Source organism: Lepidochelys kempii, chromosome 10 (genome assembly GCF_965140265.1).
Source record: "Lepidochelys kempii isolate rLepKem1 chromosome 10, rLepKem1.hap2, whole genome shotgun sequence".
In the NCBI taxonomy this organism is placed as follows: Eukaryota; Metazoa; Chordata; order Testudines; family Cheloniidae; genus Lepidochelys; species Lepidochelys kempii.
The window spans coordinates 33661235-33684923 of record NC_133265.1 but is presented as its reverse complement, the minus strand read 5'-3'; the positions used below and the strand labels follow the sequence as shown (position 1 = coordinate 33684923).

General features: G+C 44.5%; 1 protein-coding gene across 2 annotated transcripts in view; it reads left to right on the top strand.

Annotated features, from left to right (window-relative positions):
• Window positions 1–23689, top strand: part of ADCY9 (adenylate cyclase 9) — a 196374-nt gene that overhangs the window by 106840 nt on the left and 65845 nt on the right. For both annotated transcript variants that reach the window (XM_073362784.1, XM_073362783.1), the window contains exons 2-3: window positions 3265–3437; window positions 13606–13710. In XM_073362784.1, the coding sequence (XP_073218885.1) occupies window positions 3265–3437; window positions 13606–13710 (278 nt within the window). The remainder of the gene's footprint in view (window positions 1–3264; window positions 3438–13605; window positions 13711–23689) is intronic.

The following is a 23689-nucleotide window of genomic DNA, read 5'->3' as shown; positions in this document are numbered from 1 at the left end:
ATTAAGAGCCTTTATCTATTTGACCAAAAAGTAAAATAAGACAGACCCTTTAGTGACACCACATTTCTCAGTGAGTATGCACAATTGCAGATTAATTTCTATCTTCTAGGAATAATTAGAACCACTGGTAGACAATTCCAGACGCACTAGTAATGTTTCTCAATTGCTGAAGCAATAGCCTGTGGTCAGTCATATTAGAAGTTGCTCAGCGGTCCACTATGACCAAAATGGCTAGCTGACCCTGATGTAAAACCGGAAGGAGATCATTCACAGTCGTCATGAGCACAGTTTAAAGGCCAAGTCGAGTCTGGAACTTACCTAGGATATCATTGCAGTCCCAAGTGATCCTGGAATTGAATAGCTATCATTCTTCCCTTCGAACGGGCGATGTTTGCAACTGGGAAATCGTGCACAAGCATTCCACTGTCAAGTGATGGTTTCTTGAGGAGAAAGGTGACCCTCAGTATTCAGGGATGGTTAGTGCCCTCCCTCATTAAGTGAGACATTCATAATGCCTGTCAATAATGGAATTAAAGCTAATTCACTTGTGTTAAGCATCCAAGCTAGACAGAGGTCAAAGACCAGAGTGGTGATGTGCTTTAGCCATTTCCTTTCCAGTCTATGGGTTAGCTATTGCAACTGTCAGAGCTCACTGTTAAACCACAGTGACTTATGGGGAATCAATGACAACACATTACAGTGCGGGGCCATGCAGATGAGCCCCCTCTAAAGGCATAATTGTCTGTGAGCTGATGAACCACCTGACTGGAGAGGGAGGGGAGACAAGTTCTGCCCCGGAATCCATAGATAGGCTACAGAAATTCATAGGATTTTTAAGTAGCTGAGGGTACGATAAAACAATCGGGGCCTCACAGAATATGGATATCAAATAGTCTTTGTAGTGAAATGTATGAAGTGCTGGTTAATAGGCAGAAGGTTTAAAACAAACAAAAGGAAGTATTTTTTCCACACAACGCACGGTCAGTCTGTGGAACTGTTTGCCAGAGGATGTTGTGAAGGGTTCAAAAAAGAACTAGATAAGTTCATGGAGGATAGGCTGTTAGCGAGGATGGGCAGGGATTGTGTCCCTAGCTTCTGTTTGCCAGAAGCTGGAAATGGGTGACAGGGGATGGATCATTTGATGATTACCTCTTCTTTTCATTCCCTCTGGGGCATCTGGCATTGGCCACTGTCAGAAGACAGGATACTGGGCTAGATGGACCTTTAGTCTGACCCAGTATGGCCATTCTTATGTTCTTAGACACCAAATGGAGAGACTATTAAGCCTCTCTTGCTTATTTTTAAAATAGTTTTTGGACAAACTATATAAATGCATGTATCACATACAATTCTTTAAAAATATATACATCTCCAAACACCCAACACTTGAATGGCAAAAACATCAATTGCCAGTGCATCTCTGCCAATTCTCAGCTTATAAATTAGGGTATGTCTACACTGCAATCAGAGGTATGATTGCATCTTAAGTAGGCATACCTGCACTAGCTTTAATCTAGTTAGCATGGCTAGTGAATATGTGGCAGCATAAACCCCATCCTATACTGAAGCCCATGATGTCATGTCTTCACTGCTGTTTTTGGCCTTGCTAGTTAGATTTAAGATAGCATAGGTATGCTGCAATCACACTTTCATTTGCAGTGTAGACATACCCCTAGTTAAATCAGTGTAGCTATTGGATGTGGGAGGGAGTTAAGCACCCATCTGTGACCCTAAGAACACTACAGAATTAGGTTAACGCAAGGCAGCTTAGGTCAACTTTATTCTGTAAATGTCTACACTGAAATTTCACTCCTGCTGAGGTAACACGCCCGTTACACCAACTTAATAACTCCACCTCCACGAGCGGTGTAGAATCAATGTCCATGTAGTTAGATCGATGCAGTGTCAGTGTAGATGGTGTGTTGCTTACATGAACTGTTACTGGCTTTCAGAAGCTGTCTCACAAAGCCCCACACTGACAGTGAGGACATACGCTGCCAACACAAGAAGCAAAGTGTAGACATGCACAAGCGATGTAATTACTGCAGTGGCTATATGCTGATGTAAATTAGAGCAATTTAATATTGTAGAGTAGATATGTCCTCAGTATCTATGAAAAGGTGGCCATAAATATTTTGCCAAAGCCCATTGAAGGAGTCAGTTACAGAGCTTGGATTAGAATGATGAAGTTCTTGATTTCTAGTCCCATGCATAGGCCATAGCTTTGCATAAATGAGTACAAGAGGGAGAGCAGAATAAAGTATGCATCCTTCAAACCATCTCTACAGTTGTTGCAATTTGTTAGGATTTCCTAGGATCATGTATTTCCAGATACAATAGAAAAATGTAACTCCCAGGGGTGAAAGTAAGTTAGGACATTTACTGGTACGGGGCCGAGGCGGCTGTGGCCCGCAGAAGGAGCGGGGCTGCGGGGGTCAGCATCCCCCAGCCAGCCCTTCCAGGCCACCTGGCCTGCACCGCCCGGAGCTCCTGTGTTGCTCCTTTTAAATCGCCAACCCCAGGGCAGCTGCTCCCTTTGCCCCCCACCCTTCTGTCGGCAGCCAGGAGGGAGCAAAATGGGCAGGGACATTAAAGCGCTGCAGGGTCCTTGGCCGCGGCAGCGCTTTAATGTTGCTGTGCCCCCCATGGGGCAACGTTAAAGCACTGCCACAACAAAGGATGGTCCTTAAAGTGCTGCCGCAGTAGTGCTTTAATGTCCCTGCCCCTTTTTCCTGCCCTGTAGGCAGCCCTGCTGGTACAGACCCTACCAGCAGGGCAGCTGACGGGGGGAAGAAGCAGCGATGTTAAAGCGCTGCCGCAGCACTGCTTTAAGGACAGTCCTTTGCCGTGGCAGTGTTTTAACGTTGCTGCCCCTTCCCCCCCACCCCACCCCATGTCGGCAGCCCTGCCGGTATGGACCCTACCAGCAGGGCCGCTGACAGGGGAGGCAAAAGGGGCAGGGACATTAAAGCGCTGGGTATGGGACGGTGGCTGGGTATGGGCCACTGCGGTTCTTACTGGTACGCCGTACCGGCCAGTACCGGCTCACTTTCACCCCTGGTAACTCCCAATACCTTAAAGCTGATATTATCCAAACTTTTGAGGTTTGGGTACAAATGATAGTTATTTCTACTGTATCACTGAGTCTTGATATTCATCAGGTCTGGAAATCTATTATCCATATTGTATATCTAAGAAATCAAAAAATGAAAAACTAAGAATTGCTTCCATAAGTGACTTTTTAATTGTGTAATTTTTCCATAGGTTTGAAGACTTACCTGATATCTGGTCAGAAAGTGAAGGAGTCCCATTGCAGCTGTTCACAGACATTGGTTCCTGGTCTGGAGGCAGGAGATGGAACCAAGATACAGGGAGCATCATCAGCTGAGAATATTGGTGACTTGGCAAAGACTCTCAAACACTCAGAGAAACCCAAGGTTAGGGTTGTTGGTTTTTGTTGTTGTTGTTGTTGGGGTTATTTGTTTTGTTTTTTTAATTCAGGCAAAGTATGGTTAGAACCCTAGAGGTATGAAACAAGTATGGGCATAGGCATAAGAGAGGCAGTGATGGGGTTCACTTACTACAATGGTGCCTCTTGCTGGCCTTCCTGGGGATTAGCTCTGCCAGTTGATGCACCCTCTTCAGGTGGTGCCTTTCCTGTCTTCCTCTCACCCTGTGGACCCATCTCACTCCAGGAACTGCTGCCTCCTCTTCATGACTCAGCCTCCATATTTTCCCCTTCTGGGGTTACCCAGAGTCCTTCTATGCAGACAGTCCCAAGCAGTCTTCTCCTTTGCTGCCCTTATGGTGCCACTTCCCCAGTGACCAGTAGAGGAACCCAGGCTCATTCGCTACATTGGGTTCCAGTACAGGGAACCTCAGCTCTGTAGTTCTGGGCTCTGCCCTCTTAACCCTCACTGATCCTTTGAGAATTGCTTTCTACTCCTCCTGGTTCCCCCACCGCCCCCCTTTCTCTGGGAGTACCAGCTTCAAACCCATTCCCTCTTCCCAGGGAGAGACTTCAAACTATCTCCATGCAGCCCCCAAACACTCCTCCTTCCCAGGGAGTCACTGCCCTTTCCCCAAAGCCCTGTCAGGTCTCAGCCCCTGGGCTTTATAGGCCCAGCCTATTCCTACCCAGCTGAGCCTCCTTTAATCAACTCCCTGCTCCCTGGCTACTACTCCATGTGTAGCCTGGGCAGTTAATTTAACCCCTTTTAATCCTGTGTGAGATGCACACCCCATCACAGAGACCTTCTGTTGCTTGCTTGCTTACGTGCTTTGTTTATTTTTTATTCAAAACATCAGTTTGGCCTATGAGTAAAGAAAAAAAAATGCAAAGAGATTTATCTAAGCACTTGACAAATCAGCCTTGAAGTAACGTGGTTAATTTTCAGATTGCTGCTGAACAAATAATTTTTAAAATATCTGTAGTTCAGAATAGACAAATTAACAAATTCCTCTTTCAACAGTCTCAACTGAATGTTAAAAGAAAATATATCTGTGCTTGCTATAGGTACTTTGGCACACTCCATTAGCTCATTTCTAACTCCTGGGCTACTACTTTTCTGTTCTCTGTTGTGGGATCGGAATACCACTACTCATGCTTCAGACTTGACACCCTCAAATTCTCTCCTTTCTTAGCTGACACTGGCTCCCTCTCCTGTTTCTTCCTCTTTCTCTCTCTCTCTCCCACAAGAGCCTTCAAATTATGTGCAATCTAGTAATCTAGCATTCTGCTCATGAATATGCAATAGACATCAGGAAATCCAGGGAAGACAATACTCCCTGTGCAGCCAATGATTGCAGTGTTGGCCTGCGTGAATTGCTCTCAGTGTCAGTTGCTGTAAAATAGATAAATGTGCTCTGGTAGGCTATGACATTATATTTTACTTAGCTGCTTGCTTTAAAAACTCAGTTCAAATTATCTAGAGCTAAGGGCAGTAGTTTGTATGGATTAATTTCTGAGTATTGAAAATGACAAACATTCTTAAGAAGAAAGAAAAGGTAGCCTGGGAAATGTGGAAATTCTGTTTATTGTTACTCTGTATTCTTTCATCTCAAAACTAAACTGATAGAGAACAAATTATTATTCTCTCCTTTCACTTGTGTTGTGGTTCCTCCTAGCCAGCTGTGGTTCCTTCTAGCCAGCTGATGGAGTTAGACCATTAATGACCAGATCTTCCAGAGTGATATGGCCACTTGGGCTGCACTGCCAGCAGATTGCAGTCATACATAAAACCATAAATTTGTTAGTCTCTGAGGTGCCACAAATACTCCTTTTCTTTTTGCGAATACAGACTAACACGGCTGCTACTCTGAAACCTGTCATAAAACCAATGTATCTAGCCCTGAGAGCAGCTCCTCAATGCAAAATGCATTCTCCGGTGGAGTAGAGTTGACAGAAAAGCCTTTATGCCACCCCCCATTTAGCTGCTACTGTAAAGGGGGGTGGTGTCACCAGAGCAAGGAGGGCATAGCTGAGGCACCTCTATATCATCTGTATTCCTGGTTATAGCTCTGGCCCCTCAGGTGGCCTAGCTGCCTGCAAAATTTAGAGCAGCCCTCAGGCTATCCTCACCTACACCTAGGAGACCACGCCTTCACACAGAAGCCCCAGGATTAAGGCAGTGCAGAGATGAGTTTAGCATATTTCTCTTCCAAACCTGTGTACAGTTTGGTTTATCCCAAGTCTTTTGGTGACATAAAACCCCTCTTTCTATATATTATTTATATACCCATTCACATAATACTAGAAGCAGGGATCACTCAATGAAATTAATAGGCAGCAGCTTTAAAAGACACAAAAAGAAATACTTCTTCACACAACACACAGTTGACCTTCGGAACTTGTTGCCAGAGGATGTTTTGAAGGACAAAACTATAACTGGGTTTAAAAAAGAATTAGATAAGTTAATGGAGGATAGGTCCATTAATGGCCCAAGATGGTCAGCGATGTAACCCCATGCACGAGGTTGTCCATTAACTTCTGACTGCTAGAACCTGGGACTGGATGGCAAGGAAAGGATCACTCAGTAATTGCTCTGTTCTGTTCATTCTCTCTAAAGCATCTGGCACTGGCTACTGTTGGAAGACAGGATATGAGCTAGATGGCCCATTGGTCTGACCCAGTATGGCCATTCTAACTTTGTTATTCTCTCTCTCTCTCTCTCTCTCTCATATAGTCTGCCTAGCCAGTTTTTGTCTCCTTTTTGTAAACTTTTGTAAAGTTTTTGTCTCCTACTGTATCTCAGTCTAAGTTGTAGCAGCCAGGCTAGGAAAATCATATTGACTAAAAACCAAGGACAATAAAACAGAGCAAGTATTAGGTTTTCTGTCTGCCATACAATGACAGTGAGACAGAGGGACCACTGAGTGTTATCCGTCTCAGCAGTTTTGTGCTAACAGCTGGAAGGGACAGAATCTAGAGGAGACTAATGAGAGAGGTTCAAAAAATGGAGCTGTTTCAGGCATGAGAGGAGGAGAAAGAACTAAGAGCAAAAGAACTGAACTGCCAATGAGAGCAGAGTGGGGGGGGTGGGGAAGAAGGGACTAAGCGGAGCAATAGAACTGAGCCACCAAACTGAGGGGACGAATTTGGGCCTGGCTGACTTTGGCACAGAAGTAAAGCCTTAACAGGGAGGAGAATGAAATCATGGAGAGTGCACTACTGAGTGTGCCTGAGTTGTAGCTTTGAATGTGTTGTCTGTTAGTGCTCTCATCAGAGGTTTTTCGTGACTGGAGATACAGTCAGGTGGTTCAGTCAGTTATTTTTACCAGAAAAGTAAGTGATTGCTTAATTTGCCAAGCAAGTCAGAGTAGGCTTTATAGTAAAATAAACTACAATTTAATTACTTGCTACTGCTGCAAACATGATTTGATTTTAGCAGGGAGATGGCTTCTCTCCCATGTGTGTTTATAGTCTTTCAGGGCCTGGCAATGTAATTTGTAAATCAATCCAACTCTTACTATTTTAAATGCAAAGTGGGCAACATGGGCCGTATGGGACGAGCTGGTAGAAAAATTTTCTTCAGAATGATTTTCTGACTAAAAATGCCTTTTCACTTTCACTTTTAAGTGAAATTGACACAAATTTTCTCAGAAGGCTGCCAAACTGAGATCCCTGGCCTCTCTGCCTTCCCATCTACCTCCCCAGATGTAGGAGCCTGAGAAGCAGAATGCCCCGGCCCACTGGAGCTGGGAGTAAGGCATGGGGGCTGAGAACGCAAGTCTCTTTGCTTCTCTGGCAGCGGGGCTGGAAGGCTCTTCTCAGTTTCACCTGAGAATGGGAAAAGATACCTTGCAGTATGTAAGTTGTTACAACATTTCAATAGCATCTTACTCGCCTCCCCTCAATAATAAATACGCTGTAGTTCAAATGCAAAACCTCACAGTGCAGCTAGTTACAGTATAGTGTTATAATTCCAGTTCTGTCAGGAAGTGAGACTTGTACAGAGTTAGGATGGTGAAAGAAAGATGCAGAAAAATTTAACTAAATTTACTGTATATTGCTAGAGCCCTGCAAATCTGCAGATATCCTTGGACCATTTATATGGATTGCAGATTGGATGCAGATACACATTTTGTATCCATGCAGGGCTCTACATAGCAATTACTGAGTCAAGCAGATGACTCTTTTGTATAAAACATTGTAATCTGCTTACTTATTTTGGTACCAAGTTTTTTATACTGTATTTTGTTAAGTTTCATATTTTACTATGATTAGAAATCATAAACTACTGTAAAATATATTAGTATCACTTCTTTAACACAAAATTAGGATGTGGTTTTACTTGCACTGGTATTAATTGAAAGTTCATTAATCTACTATTCAGAATGTCCAGGACACACACTCACTAAGTATTTATAAGTGTTTACAGTTATTAATGAAGTTGATGATGCTGACTTGCCCACATAGGGGCAGTTCAAATAAACTGCTGTCTGTTTTCAAAAGGTTTGTGCTTCCCTTTTGAGATTTTCTCTTATGATCTAACCCCAGGAACCAGCCATTTGTGGTGATCTCAGTGGCTTATTAGCGAGATTAAACGTGGAATAATAGTTATTTGAATCTCAGTGTTAACTAACTTTCGCAATGGATAAAGATATTGTCTAATAATCTGGGAGTGCACAGGGCTTGTTGATCGGTTCGTAATAATCACTTTTCAAAGCCTTTTTGCATTGCATCAATGAAAGTGATGTAAAGACATTCATGATAGTTAAACATAGACCATAACAATCAGGAACTTTCTGGAAACAATTAAGACAGGCTGATTAGAACACCTGCAGCCAGTCAGGAAGCTGCTAGAATCAATTAAGGCAGGCTAATCAGGGCACTTGGGTTTTAAAAAGGAGCTCACTCCAGTTTGTGGTGTGCATGCAAGGAGCTGGGAGCAAGAGGCGCAAGAAGCTGAGAGTGAGAAGGCGTACTACTGGAAGACCGAGAGGTACAAGCATTATCAGACATCAGGAGGAAGGTCCTGTGGTGAAAATAAAGCAGGTGTTGGGAGGAGGCCATGGGGAAATAGCCCAGGGAGTTGTAGCTGTCACGCAGCTGTTACAGGAGCCACTGTAGACAGCTGCAATCCACAGGGCCCTGGGCTGGAACCCGGAGTAGAGGGCGGGTCCGGGTTTCCTCCATCCCCCCAACTCCCTATTTGATACCGTAGGAGCTGAACTGGACTGTGGGTTCCACCAGAGGGGAAGGTCTCTGGCCTGTTCCCCGATCCACTAGGTGGATCAGCAGAGACTGCGGGGAATTGTTCTTCTTCCTTTTCCCCATGCTGGCCAGTGATGAGGCTAAGTAAGTGAACAGCAGATTTGAGCCACGAAAGTGGCCAAACTGCGGGCTGCCGTGAACCTCTGAGGCGAGCAAATCTGCCAATAAGAGCGGGACCCACCAAGGCAGAGGAGGAACTTTGTCACACCATATAAATATCCAATCCTTCCTGGAACCTTGTTAAATTTATGACCTCAATGGCATCCTGTGGCAATGAATTCCATAGTCTAATTGCAAAGAATTGTAGAAATATGGGGCTGGAAAGGACCTTGAGAGACCTTGAGAAAGGACCTTGAGAGAGAGAGACCTTGAGACCTTGAGAAAGGACCTTGAGAGAGCACTGAGGCAGGACAATGTATACCTAAGCCATCCCTGACAGGTGTTTGTATGTAGTGTTCTTAAAAACCTGAAATGACAGGGATTCCATAACCTCCCTTGGAAGCCTATGCGAGTGTGTAACTATCCTTATTGTTAGAAAGTTTTTCTTAATATCTAATCTAAATTTCCCTTGCTTCAGATTAAGTCAATTATTTTTTGTCCTATCTTCAATGGACATGAAGAAAAAGTAATTGTTCTCTTTTTTTAAGGCCCTTAACATATTTAAAGAGTGTTATCAGGTCTCCCCACTGTCTTCAAGACTAAACATGCTCCGGTTTTTTAACCTTTCCTCATAGATCAAATTTTCTAAACCTTTTATTGTTTTTGTTGCTCTCCTCTGGACGCTCTCCAATTTATCGTTATGTTTGTTAAAGTATGAATACCCAGAACTTGATAGAGTACTTCAACTGAGGCCTTACCAGTGCTTAGTAGAACAGGACGATTACCTCCCATGTCTTACGTACAAAGTTCCTGTTAGTAAACCCTAGAATGATACTAGGGTTTTTTTTGCAATTGGATCACACTGTTGGCTTGTATTCTCTTTGTGATCCACTATAATACTGAGGTCTTTTTCAGCAGTACTACCACCTAGACAGTTATTCTCAATTTTGTACTTGTGCGTTTGATTTATTTTCCCCCCTAAGTGTGGTACTTTGCTCTTGTCTTTATTGAATTTAAACTTGTTGATTTCAGACCACTTCTGCAATTTGTCAAGTTTGGTGGCTAGAATTAGAATTCAAAAGTGCTTGCAACCTCTCCCACTTGGTATCATCCACAAATTTTATAAACCTACTCTCCACTACATTATCCAAGTCATTAATTAAAATATTGAATAGTACTAGTCCATGGACTGACCCTTTTCGGATTCTGCTATGTATGTCCACTCAATTTGATAGTGAAGCATTGATAATAGCTCTTTGAGTATGGTGTCTCAACCAGTTTTGCACCCATCTTATAGTAATTTCATCTAGATCACATTTCCCTGATTTGCTTATGAGAATATCATGTGGGCCTGTGTCAAAAGCCTTACTAAAATCAAGATATGTCATGTCTACAGCTTCCACCTATCTGCAAGGCCAGTAACCAAAATGAATGATCTATTCCTTGTTGTTTTCTTTTTTTAAAGATAGGTACTATGTTTGCCTTTCTCCTGTCCTCTGGGACCTCACTCATCCTTCATGAGTTCTCAAAGATAATCACTAATGATTCCGAGATTGTTTCTTAAGTACTTAACTTAAGTACCTGGGGTGCATTTCATCAGAACTTGCTGACTTGAATACAGTTAACTTGCCTAAATATTCTTTAACATGTTCTTTCCCTATTTTGGCTTGTTTTCCTTCCCCTTTATTAATATTAATTGGGTTGAGTATTCTGAAGCAAAAATAAGAATTAAACACCTCAGCCTTCTTGATATCATAACTAATTAGCTCTCTTTCCCAGCTAAATAGAGGACCTACGCTTTCCTTCATCTTTTTCCTGCTCTTAATGTATTTATAAAAAGAAAAGGAGTACTTGTGGCATCTTAGAGACTAACCAATTTATTTGAGCATAAGCTTTCGTGAGCTACAGCTCACTTCATCACTTCAGCTGTAGCTCACGAAAGCTTATGCTCAAATGAATTGGTTAGCCTATAAGGTGCCACAAGTACTCCTTTTCTTTTTGCGAATACAGACTAACACGGCTGTTACTCTGAACAATGTATTTATAGAACATCATCTTATTGCCTTTTTTTGTCCCTTGCTAGGAGTAACTCATTTTGTGCCTTAGCATCTCTGATTTTGTTCCTACCTACTTGTGCAATTCTTTTGTACTCCTCCTTAGCAATTTATCATATTTCCACTTTTTGTGGGCATCCTTTTTTATTTCCATCTCCTGACGGAGCTATATTGGCTTCTTACAATTCTTCCTATCTTTCCTTGTCATCAGGATAGTTTGATGTTGTGCCTTTAATATTGCATATTGTGTGAAAAAGTATTTCCTTTCATCAGTTTTGAATTATCTGCTTTTAAGTTTTGTTGAATGCCCCCTTAGTCTTGTGTTGGGATAGATAAGACTTCTAATCTCATATCTCCTCTCTACTTTTCATTATTTTGTATCCTTTTATCATGTTCTCCCTCCCCTCATTTATCTCCTCTCTTGAGGTAAACAATCCTTTTTTTTTTTTTTTTTTTCAAATCTACACATTAAGGTAGTGGTGGGAAACCTGCGGCCATCAGGGTAATCTGATTGCGGGCCGCGAGACATTTTGGTGACTTTGACCGTCCGCAGGCACGGCCCCTCACAGCTCCCAGTGGCCGCAGTTTGCTGTTATCGGCCAGTGAGGGCTGCGGGGGGCCGTGCCTGCGGACGGTCAACGTCAGCAAAATGTCTCGCGGCCCGCAATCAGATTACCCTGATGGGCTTATGCGGCCCGCGGGCTGCCCAGCACTACATTAAGGCCGTGAGCTGTTCATAATGATGCCCAGATCCTTTACCTATGCAGATACAGTTATTTAGAACCCTGGAAGGTGTAAGTGTAGTTCAGAATTTTATCATACAAATGTGTATTGCTTTGCATTTATCAACATTGATCTGAATCTGTCATCCTGTTATCCATTCACCTAGTTTGGTTAGGTCTCTCTGAAGTTCCTCACAGTCTTTTCTGGACTTTACTAACCTAAATAACTTTGTGTCATCTGCAAATGTTTCTGCCTCACTGGTCACTCCCTTTTCCATACTGTTGTTAAATATATTAAACAACACTGGACCTAGTGTGAAACAATGGGGGGAGGCACCCCATTGATAACCTTTTGCAATGATGAAAATCGACCATTTGTTTCCTGTCTCTTTTTGGTCCAGGACAGTATTTTGCCTTTCACCTCATGACTGCATTGTTTCTTTAGTAGCCTCTTGTGTGGGACCTTTTCTAAATTCTTTTGAAAGTTTAAATGAATTATGTCAATTGTTTCTCATTTATCTGCTATTTTATTGACCTGTTCAAAAAATGTGATACATTAGTGAAACATGATTTTCCTTTGCAGAAACTGAGCTGTTTAGAGCTCATGATTTTCCAGATGCTCTTATTCTATTTTTAATTATTGTTTCAATACTGAGTGGGAGGATGAAGCCAGAGAGAGGAGGGAGGCCTTGAGGAAGCGGGGGAGAGGGAATGGAGGGAATGGTGACTAATCAGTATCCCTGTTTATACAGGATTTCAGCATAATCCAGTTGCTTTCCTGTTGAAGCCTTGACTTTTATATTTTCTTATTTTTGTGATTTTTTAAACTGTATAGTCTTAACATTGCACTAACAGTTATTTGGCATGTAATTCACAGCACAGATGGCAAAAATGCAGTCCAACACAATATTTCTAATATGTTCCATTGGAGAGTATCCTGTTTATTATCTGTATTCCACCTGCAAGTCCCCTGTCATGCTGCTGATCCAGAGTCCACATTAGAGGCAAGGAGTCCTTTAAGAAAAGGCCACTGAGTAGAGAGCCACTTGCACTAACTTATAGGTGACATATTAATACATATTTAACTTTATTTTAGTGTGAAGATGACATACAATACTGTACAGTATATACAGAGTTTTAAATTGTGGACTATGACTTCTACACCAACCAAAACAGGATTTTTAATATCCTTTGTGACAGCTTTGGGGCAGTTCTTTGGATGGAGCCAGACTCCACACAACATGGATTGAGATGGGGGTGAGTGGAGTGCAAAGTTTACCGTTGAACTCTCCCAATCCCAGGGCTGTTGTGTGCAGTCGGTTCCCCAACATAGATTAGAGCAGCCTGAGGGTTGCTTTTACTTATGCTGGCTACAATAACAGCCCTAACGAGCTGAAACTACAACCAAGGATTGTTATGGTTTTAGGTTATCCCAGCCTTGGCCTTTGTACTAGCAGCCCGGGTAGGTGGCAGTGTCCGTTTGTATCATTGCATGAGGTGGTAGGGCTTTCTCCAGAAGCAGGATGTACTAGCACAAAGTAGCTACACCACATTGGAGAATCTGGTTCTGAATGTGCATGGCATGTCTCATTTGTATAAATATGCTACAACCATACATTATAAATTAATTCACAGGGATTAAATACAGTGCATAATAACCTATTATACTCAGTATTTCAGGTAAATATTACCCATAAAACTCTTAAGTAAGAAGAACATCTGGGATTGTTCACTGGCATTCCCCTTTCTGCTCACTGTTTTCAGTTCTGCTGTTTAGTTTTCACTTAACCACACAGCAGTTATTCACAATAGCATTTTGTGGCCTTCCGCAGTATCCAGCTAAAGTTGCAGTATGGTTGGACATCCTGTCATGCAATTCTTATTGAAAGGGAATCTTGGAATATGGACAGTTTTGAGAGTCTACTTGTGGCAGTGAAAATGAGTCTGTTGTGAAATACATAATGTTCTGATGATATCTGAATATTTCTGTTTTCAATTTTTTGTCTTCTTGCAGACGTGTCCTTCATGTAGTGTTACATTTGCTCCCAACAGTGATGTCAGTATAGAGGAAGGAGCTATCCAAAATGGCTGTCAGGAGGAACATAAAAACAATACCAAGGTAACTTAAGCTTTCTCACTCCTGACTCCCCTACATCAGTTTTAATAGCCTCATTTTTGTACTGGGTTCCTCCTCGCTTCAATATAACTGGCAAGCAGCAGAGCCAATTTCAGAATTCCGAATTTTTGGGCACCAAATTCTAGTCATTCTGGCCAAGGTTTTCAAAAGTGACTAGTCATTGTGCATGCCTCAATTTTTTAGTGCCCAACTGGACACTTTAGAGGACCTGATTTTCAGAAATTGCTGAGCACCTGACCTCTGAATGTCTGACTCCCTCAAAATATCTCAAGTTGGAAACCCAAAAACTGATGCAGTCAAAATCACTTTTTTATTAAAATATTTCAACCTATGATGTTCTCTTCTTAGTTACACCTTTGCCTCAAATAATAGCTAGGCACAGCAGAAGCACTGTTGTATTTATTTGAATGAAATATATGACCCAAAGTGTTAACATAACCCAGTCACTCTCCAATATTAAACAGTGTTAAATAAGGGCTGGGTTTTGTATACAGAGAACTCAGCCTGCTTAGTACCATGGCATACACACGATTAAAAATCCTTTTATCCTTTTATCAAAGATAAAGAAAAGAAGGAAGAACAGTTAAAGCATTGAAATGTGAAGTATTAGTTAAGGCTTTCATTTTAACAACATCCCTGGTTCTCTTTCACTTAGCTTGAGAGTTTTAGAAGGAAACCCCTTCTTGCTTGACAGTCTCTTAGATGGTATCAAAGATGGTAATAACAGCTCTGGGTTAGAAGAGAAGAAGGTAGTTGAGATGGGCTATAGCTAGTGCTGCTGCTGCTAAAGTTTGATCTTGTTTCATCTCAGGGATGTTTGATATTCAGCTGAACCTGGTAGGGGTTGGCAATGTCATCTGGATCCCTCTCTGGTCTGGTCTGGTTCAGGTGATCTCTCAGAATCAGAATGATGAAGGCCTAGGGTCCCAGTGTGGGTGGCAGCCATGATGGCAAAGCTCGCCCCAGTAGCCTCCGTCTGTTCTTCCTCTTTTCCCTCTGTCTGTTCTTTTAGGACCCACAGAGGGAATGGTGGGTGGAACAGCCTATTCCACGTTATTTTATCCACCAATTAGGCTTAAGTTCTGATACACCATTAATTTCCAGACACATTTTCTTGCTTACCTCCCATCATCTTAACACAGTCCTTGAATTATGAATCACAGACATCTTTTAAGTTCAGAAAGGGCAGAATATGCAGTGAATGCAGTCTGATTTGAGCCTACTGTGTTGGGTCCATTACGCTTGTACTACAACTCCACCATCGCTCACTCTGAGGGAGTTAGAACAGAGTGGCTACAGGAAATTCTGATTCTTCTTCTAGTGCTCGTTCATTCTTCGAGTGCGTGTCCATGTCAGTTCCAATCAGGTGTGCGCACGTGCACAGTAGCTGGAAGATGTTTCCCTAGCAGCATCTGTCGGGTTGGCCTGGGCGCCCTCTGAAGTTACACCTTCATGGCGCTCATGATAAAGCCCCGCCGACCTGCTGCTCCCTCCGTTCCTTCTTACCACCAGTGATGGTTAGCCGGAACTTCCCCGTGCTGTTATCTTGACAAGCGTATTTAGCAGTTTCTTACATTGTTCTCTATTAGTTTTTCATTGTTCGTTAATAGTTCGTTAGGGTTACATAAGTTTCCTTTGAGGGGAGGAGGGGGAATCCACTCCTACACTCTCCTGATGCTGGGACATGCCGGGGTCTCCAAGCTTCAAAGCCTGCGAAGCCTGTGGCAAGAGTATGCCCAGAAGTGATCCTCACACCTCGTGTCTAAAGTGTTTAGCAGAGGGCCATCAGAAGGATTGTTGTGTCATTTGTAAGACCTTTTGGTCCAGGACTTTAAAAGATAGAGAGCAGTGCCTGAAGGTCCTGTTGATGGAGGCAGCACTCTGCCCCCAGTCTGACCTGGGGTCAATGGATCCTGCACCGAGTACCTCCTCCTCGGTGCGGAGTGCTCCGGCATGGTCAGCACAGGCACTGGTGCCAGGTAAGGATAAGGACTCACAGCACCGTCCCTGCTCCACTGTGGCTCACATGCCCCATGCAGGCACCGCTCGTAATCACCGGTGCTGCAAAAGATGAAGAGGCTGGAGAGGGGTTGCTCTCCCCCTTCTAGGCCTAAGGAGCCTGCTATTGTTAGACCTGAGTCAGGCCACACGAGTGCTGCTCCACCGGTGACGCTCGTGTTGACTCCTGCCCACGTAGAAGGGCTGTTGAGTCTAGACCCTCCTCACTCGCTGGGGTCGAGCCGTGAGCTGCACCTCCCTTTGACACCAGAGGCGTTTGAAGCAGCCCAAGAACTGCTTCACCTCATGGCACCGTTCTCTCCTCCCAAATGGGACAGGGCTCCTTCAAGAGGAAAGCCCGCTATGATGGCCAGCTGATCTCTGACCCTGGTACGCCATCCCCGGCACCGGAGCAGACCCAGCAACCACGCCTATTCCCGAGCCCTTGGCATGAAAGCACAGTCCCTAGAAGTACCGCTCCCCCATGGGCATCGTTTTCAGATACCTCAGAGTTGGGGTCGGGGTCGGGCTCCTCTCGGTCCCAGAGGAGTAGGAGCAGACGGTCCATGTCAACTCGGGACTGGCATCCTTACCTGGCACAGTGGCCTGGCCAATGGCAGCCCCCAGTGCAGTAGACTTTTGGACTCCCTGGGCTTTTCATCAAAGCCAAGGTTGCAGCCAAGAGTCTCATTCCAGGGCGATGTCAGTGGCCTCGGCCTTGTTCCCCACCCCCCCACCCCCCCCAACCAGCACTGGCAGAGTTGGGGGTAGGCCTATTATCACCCTGCACTATCATCTTGATGCCTCCAGGGGGCCCGGCACCAGCAGGGACTCCAGCATCGTCGTCGACTCAGCACCGACAGCAATTCTGGTGCTAATGGCAATTCTGACATTGAGAATGACATCAGCACCGATGGCACTTTCGGCACCAGCGGTGCCTGCTTCAGTGTGTGCAGTCCCTACGCTGAGAGCCACGACACCATCTCAAGGGTGTCCCTTCAGGTGGCACTTGACGAAGCAGATGTGGCCACCAGGGTTATGACCACAGGAGCAACTAGGAGAAGGGGCTCATGGCTCCAGGTTTCTGGCCTCCCCTACGAGACAAAAAGTGACAAAAGGCTAAACAGCCTTCAAGACTCCAGTTCTCAGGTCCGTGGGTCTCTATATGCCTTTAACGCAGCGGAGACACTTCCGTCCGCAGCCTCCTCAATGGTTCGGTTATCAGAACCGCCAAGATGACTCCAAAAGGAGAAATCGGAGCTGCAGGAGAAGGCCGCGTCAACCCTCTGGCCAGGTCTCGGAACAATCCAAGCCACCTTCAGGGGGCAAACTGGCCTTTTGATGGTGCAGTTGACGACAGCGCACCAGAGCGAGATCTGGATCCACCCCGCCTTACCTTTTCGTCCCAACTATCCCCTTTCTACCGTGCATAGTCCCGTATTACTTCAGACTCCATCCAATTCTGTGCCCTCCCACCCTTCCACCCCGCTTCCTCTTCTGGGACCCCTCATGAACAACTCCTTATACAGGAGGTTCACTCACTCCTATCACTGGGGCAGTGGAAGAGATTCCTAAGGAGCAGAAGGGCAAGGGCTTCTATTCTCGGTATGTCCTAATACTGAAAGCCAAAGGTGGCCTCAGGCCCATCTTGGACTTGCAAGAACTCAAGTTCGTTAAGAAACTCAAGTTTTGCATGGTCTCTTTGGCCTCCCCTCGCTGGATCCAGCAGACTGGTATGCCGCCCTCAACTTGAAGGATGCGTATTTTCATATTGCAATTACTCAGCCCCACAGAAAGTACCTCAGGTTTGTGGCAAGCAATACCCACTACCAATTCACAGTCCTTCTGTTTAGCCTGTCAGCAGCACCTCGAGTCTTCACCAAGTGCATGGCAGTCATCGCCGCGTTCCTGCGCAGGCTCTAAGTACAGGCGTTTCCGTATCTCGATGACTGGCTGATCAAGGGCCACTCAAGGACCCAAGTGGAAGCTCAAGTCAGATCATCAGAGTCACCTTCAACAACCTGGGTCTCCTTCTAACCAAAGCAAAATCAACTCTATCCCCTGTCCAGAGGATAGAGTCTATAGAGGCAGTACTGTGGACTCAACCCAAGCCACGTAATACCTACCGGAAGCAAGATTTCAGGCCCTGACAGAAATCATTCGAGGCATCAGACAGTTTCCCGCCACCATAGCAAGGAACTGCCTGAAGCTTCTCGGTCACATGGCTGCCTGTACCTACATGGTGCAGCATGCCAGACTCAGGCTTGACCCCTTCAGTCGTGGCTGCATCAGTGTATCACCCAGCCTGGGACAGCTTGGACAGGATTGGGACCTTTTCTTGCCCGGTACTCAACTCCCTCCTGTGTTGGCTCGACCCTCAGGAGGTGTGCTCAGGGGTCCCCTTCATCAGTCCACAGCCATCTCTCTCGCTAGTGACGGACGCATCAGACTTGGGCTGGGGAGCTCATCTGGGAGACTGTAAGCCCCAAGGTCTCTGATTTCACGCAAACCTGGCTCTCCACATCAACATCAGAGAGTTGAAAGTGGTGCTGTGGGACTTCTGTGTGGAACATTCAATACACCTGCAAGCGGGCTGCCCGGTGTTTGCTAACCCTGTGGTCATCCGATTTCTAAAAGGACTTGACAGACTGTACCCTCACGTCTGTCAGCCTGTCCCCTCCTAGGACCTCAACCTGGTCCTCTCTAGGCTCATGGGACCACCCTTTGGACCACTGGCGACATGCTCCCTGCTCTACCTCTCTTACAAGGTGGCCAAGGAGGGTGTCTGAGCTCAAGGCCCTAACATCAGACCCTCCCTACACCATGTTCTATAAGGACAAGGTTCAGCTCAGGCCTCCTGCTTTCCTTCCAAAGGTTTTGTCACAGTTTCACATCAACCAGGACATCTTTCTCCTGGTATTCTACCCTAAGCTGCACTCCACTGGCGGGGGGCAGAGACTTCACTCACTGGATGTCCACAGGCCGCTAGCCTTTTACATTGAGACAATGAAGCCATTCAGAAAATCGATGCAGTTATTCATGGCAGTGACGGACAGAATGAAAAGTCTGCCTGTGTCATCACAACACATTTTGTCATGGATCATGTCCTGCATTCATGAGTGCTACAACCTGATTGGGGTTACCACACCCCCAATCACTGTGCACTCTACCAGGGTGCAGGCTTCATCAGCAGTATTCCTGGCGCAGGTCCCCACTCAGGAAATCTGCAGAGCAGCGACGTGGTCCTCCATCCACACTTTCACCACGCACTGCGCGATTAACCAGCAGGCCACAGATGATGTGGCCTTTGGACCAGCAGTGCTCCAATCAGTGGAAGACTCCGACTTCACCTCCTGAACTTAGGCTTGTGAGTTACCTGTCTGGAATTGACATGAACAAGCACTTGAAGAAGAAAAAGCTGTTACTCACCTTCTTGTAACTGTTGTCCTTCAAGATGTATTATTCATGTCCATTCCAAGACCCACCTTCCTACTCCTCTGTCGGAGTTGCCAGCAAGAAGGAACTGAAGGGGTGGCAGGTTGGCAGGGCTGTATACTGAGCACCATGAAGGCACGACTCCAGCGGGTGCCCAGGCCGACCCGACGAATGCTGCTAGGGAATAATCTTCCGGCTACCGTGCACATGCGCATTCACACACCTGATTGGAATGGACATGAGCAACACATCTTGAAGAACAACAGTTACGAGAAGGTGAGTAACCATTTTTTCCAGTGCAGGCCTCATCAGGAGGCAGTTACGTAAAAAGAAAGATGTTGCTGGTCATCCCAAAATGCTGAGGTGGTATGTGTAGGATACTTTTACCCCTTCTGCTTCTGTTTAAGTGTCACCAACCACAAACCACCAGAGACTCTGTAAAGCAAAGTACCTCCACACAGGCTGAATTTTTCTTTGAGATTTACGCCACTGCAGCTCCATCAGTGACAGCAATGGTTATGATCACTAGTGTGTATTAGTTGTTGACATTTTAACCACAGTTTCATCTGTCCCTGCTTAGAGGAGGTCTGTGGAACACTGGATAAAATGCCAGTAGTATTTTCTACACTCGTGCCACTTTGAGCTGCAACAGTGGATAACTGGAAGAAAAATGCTAGAGTACACAAGTTATATGCAGTGTAGTTGTAGCCATGTTGGTTCCAGGATATTAAAGAGACAAGGTGGGTGAGGTAATATCTTTTACTGGACCAACTTCTGTTGGTAAGAGACCCAAGCGATTGAGCCACACAGTGTTCAGAGACCTGTAGAAGAGCTGTGTGTGGCTCGAAAGCTTGTCTCTCTTTCCAACAGAATTTGATCCAGTAGAAGATATTACCTCACCCTCCTTGACTCTCAGTGTACACAAGGTCAGATGTGCCTCATTTATTCAGTTAAATATTACCAAACAAAGCGAGACTGATATATATGTGCTGCCCAGTGACTCTGGGTTGCCTACTTTAAGTAGAAGCAGATTGAACACAAAAAACTAAAACATGCAGTGGCACTTGACTCTTCTGGCTCCTAACTTACTGTGGAGTCCTCCTTTTCCAGTGTGCATCTCTCTTTATTAGAGTAAATTGGGGTAGGGTGCATCAGTCAGACTGCCAGTGACCATCAGAAACTACTGTATAGCTAGAGTTAGCAACATTTATTAAATAGGGACTTTCTGCTGCCACACAAGCAATTTTAAAATCTAATCTTCTCGTGTTAAGATTAACAGAGTGGAGATAGCCCAGAAAAACCTTGAGCTGACAGAAGGAAAGATTTTTCTTAGGGATTTGAGCCTCTGCCAGGGAGCTGAAAGAAAAAAGGCTCAGAGAAGTCACAGAGTTTAAGGCCAGAAGGACCATCAGATCATCTAGTCCAGCGGTTCTCACAACTAATTTTTTGGTGACTTCAGAGTACAGCCCCCTTGCTGACAAATTTTTCCCAGAATACTTAACCTTAGGAAAAACAAATAAATATGCGCATGTACATGTCCAAATCATTGTAATTTATGTATTTAGTAGGAAGTAGGGCTCCCCATTCAGTGTTCCTATTCTTGTGCTTGGAGTGTGTAATGGACCGGGAGCCCCTCACCCTGCTGGGAAGCTGCCAAGTCCTGTAGCAGCTTGGAGCAGTTGAGCTGCTGCAGTAACTACAGCAACTGTAAACAGCAAATGTGGCCCCAGATGGGGAAAGCACCAACCCATCTCTCTGTCCCTGCCTCCCACAGTCCTTCACCAAGAGCCCGTCCTGGGGAAGGTGGGTCGGGAACTCAGTAGTCACCTGTGGAGCCTGAGGCTCTCCATGCCCCAGCTGGGTGGGAGAGGGGGAGCTGCCCAGGGGAGCGCCCCTGCAACCGAACACAGCAGCCACCTCCACTGACAAGAGCCACCTCCGGCGCCATGCACACTTGCACCGCGTGTCTCCAGAGGCTCTCCCCAGAGCCCCCAAGGAGGCTACGTGGTACTGTGTGCTGATTCCTGCTGGTGGCGCCAGCACAAACACCAAGGTGGCACATCTCGCTGCCTTTGGTGACAGCTATTCAGGAGCAACAGCTGGGCACTGCACGGAGGGCTGCTGTTCCCCCTCCGTGCTCCCCCCCCCAAAATCTCCATCTATGTTTTGCAGGCTGTCACGGTCGCAAAAAAAATCTGCTGGTGGCTGCATTTGAGAAATGTTGATCTAGTCTGACCTCCTATATATCACAGACCATTGACACCATCCAGCACCTGCACACGAAAACTAGACCAAAGTATTACAGCCCCCAGAAGACTAAACCAGTATGCAGCAGGCAGAGAATAGGAGGGACCAAGGTATACTCATGCCTGAAGCGCCTGCGACAGTGTGGAATTAAGTATGGGAAATATACCCAGATAATCCTGGCATCCCTCCATACTTCAAGGAGGGCAAAAAACCCCAAGGACCCTGCCAATCTGACCTGGGGGGAAATTCCTTCCTGACCCCACGTATCGTGATTAGTTAGACCTCAGCAAGTGAGTAACAACCAGCCACCTAAGCATGTGAGAGAGAAAATGCTTGGTGCCACCTCAACACTGGCCCTCCCCGTCCAGTGTGTCAACTCCAGCCGTGGCCATCTCCAATGCTTCACAGAAAGGAGACTAAAAACAAACAAAAATACACCCCTTCCTGGACTAGAGGGCCATATGTAGCCATATGTAGCCGTGAGCTTTAGGAACAGAGCACATACACTGGAAGGGACTCCCAGCCGTGCCCCCAACCATCACAAGCAGCCCTGTGATACAATTACTCTTCTAATTTCCAGCCTGAATTTCTTCGTGGCCTGTTTATACCCTATTGTTCTTCCATATCAGGCTTCTCCACATCACTCCAAGGAAGCATACATTTTCATCAGTTTCCTTAGATGAGCAGAAAGAATTTTAAAAAAATAGTCTAAAGAGATATCTGTCATATTTTAGCTTCTATATAAACATTTTCTACAGTTAATGTATTTTCAGGCAAAGAAACTTACTAAAGTGTTAATTAAAAGAAAAAAGAACACCTTCAAGTCGGGTGGGAATTACCTGTTCACCAGTTCTTGATTTACTGGATTCCTTATGGAGATGGTCCTGATTTAAATTCCCCTAACCAAGTAATGTTTAAATATAAGTACCCTAGGTACAAGAAAGCTTCAGATGGAAAGGGATCATTCCTCATGAACCCTCCTCTCTTCACTAGTATGTGCAATCCTCATTCCTTCAGCAAGATAGCACATAGTCTCTAAAGCTATATTAGTTTTAAAAAAAAAAACCCTAATGAGATTCAGAAGATATTATATATAATTTTTTGGCAAGAATCATGTATTCTGTCAGTTTAAATATCTGACATAGTAGTCTTTCTTTGGAGACTATGGTCTGTCTTTGCAGAGGATGACTTATGAGCCAAATTAGTTGGGAGAAAGAATTTAAACAGAAAAATATAAATGATTATTGGAAATTGTTTAAAAGCATTTTATTTGAGAGCAAGCTCAAAAAAACCCCCCACAACCAAGAAGGAAGGCTGCACTGGTTAAAAAAGCCAACCAGGATTAGAGGGAAGTGAAGGCAACTGTAAAAACAAAACAATGTATAGCAAATGGAAGAAAGGGAAAGTTGGTAGTATAAATATAAATCAGAAGGTAGGAATTGTAGAAAATTGTTATGGGAGGCAAAACAACACACAGAGAAATCTATGAGCAGAAGAGTTAAGGACAATAAGGAGTTTTTCAAATACATTTAGGAACAAAGGGTATCTTAACAATGGTATTGGTTCCTTACTAGATGAAAATCATGGAATTGTCAATAATAATGCAGAAGTGTTCAATAAATATTTCTGTTCTGTATTTGGTGAAAAAAACAGATGGCACATTAGTATCATATGATGATAACACTTTCCATTCATTGGTAATTATGGAAGGTGTGGAACAGCAGCTACTAAAGATAGTCAATTTAAATCAGCAGGTTCGGATACCTTGCATTCAAGAGTTTTCAAAGAGCTGACTGAAGAACTCTCTGTATTGTTAATGGTGATTTTCAATAAGTCTTGGAACCCTGGAGAAGTTCCAGAGGATTGGAGGAAAGCTAATCTTGTGCCACTATTGATATCTTTTTTTAAGGAGATTACAATTTGGTTGATAAAAGTAATAGCTTTGATGTAATGTACTTAGACCTCTGGAAGGTATTTGACTTGGTACCACACAATATTTTGATGAATAAACTAGAACAATACAAAATTAGCAGGCACACATTAAATGGATTCAAAACTGGCTAACTGATTGGTCTCAAAATGTAATTGTAAAGGAGAAATCATCATCAAGCAGGTATGTTTCTTGTGGGGTTCCACAGAGATTGGTTCTTCATCCCAGCTATTTAAAATTTACATCAATTACCTATAAGAAAACATAAAATCATCACTGATAAAGTTGGAAGGGGACCCAAAGTTGGGGGCGTGATAGACAATGAAGAGGACAGTTCACTAATACAAAGCA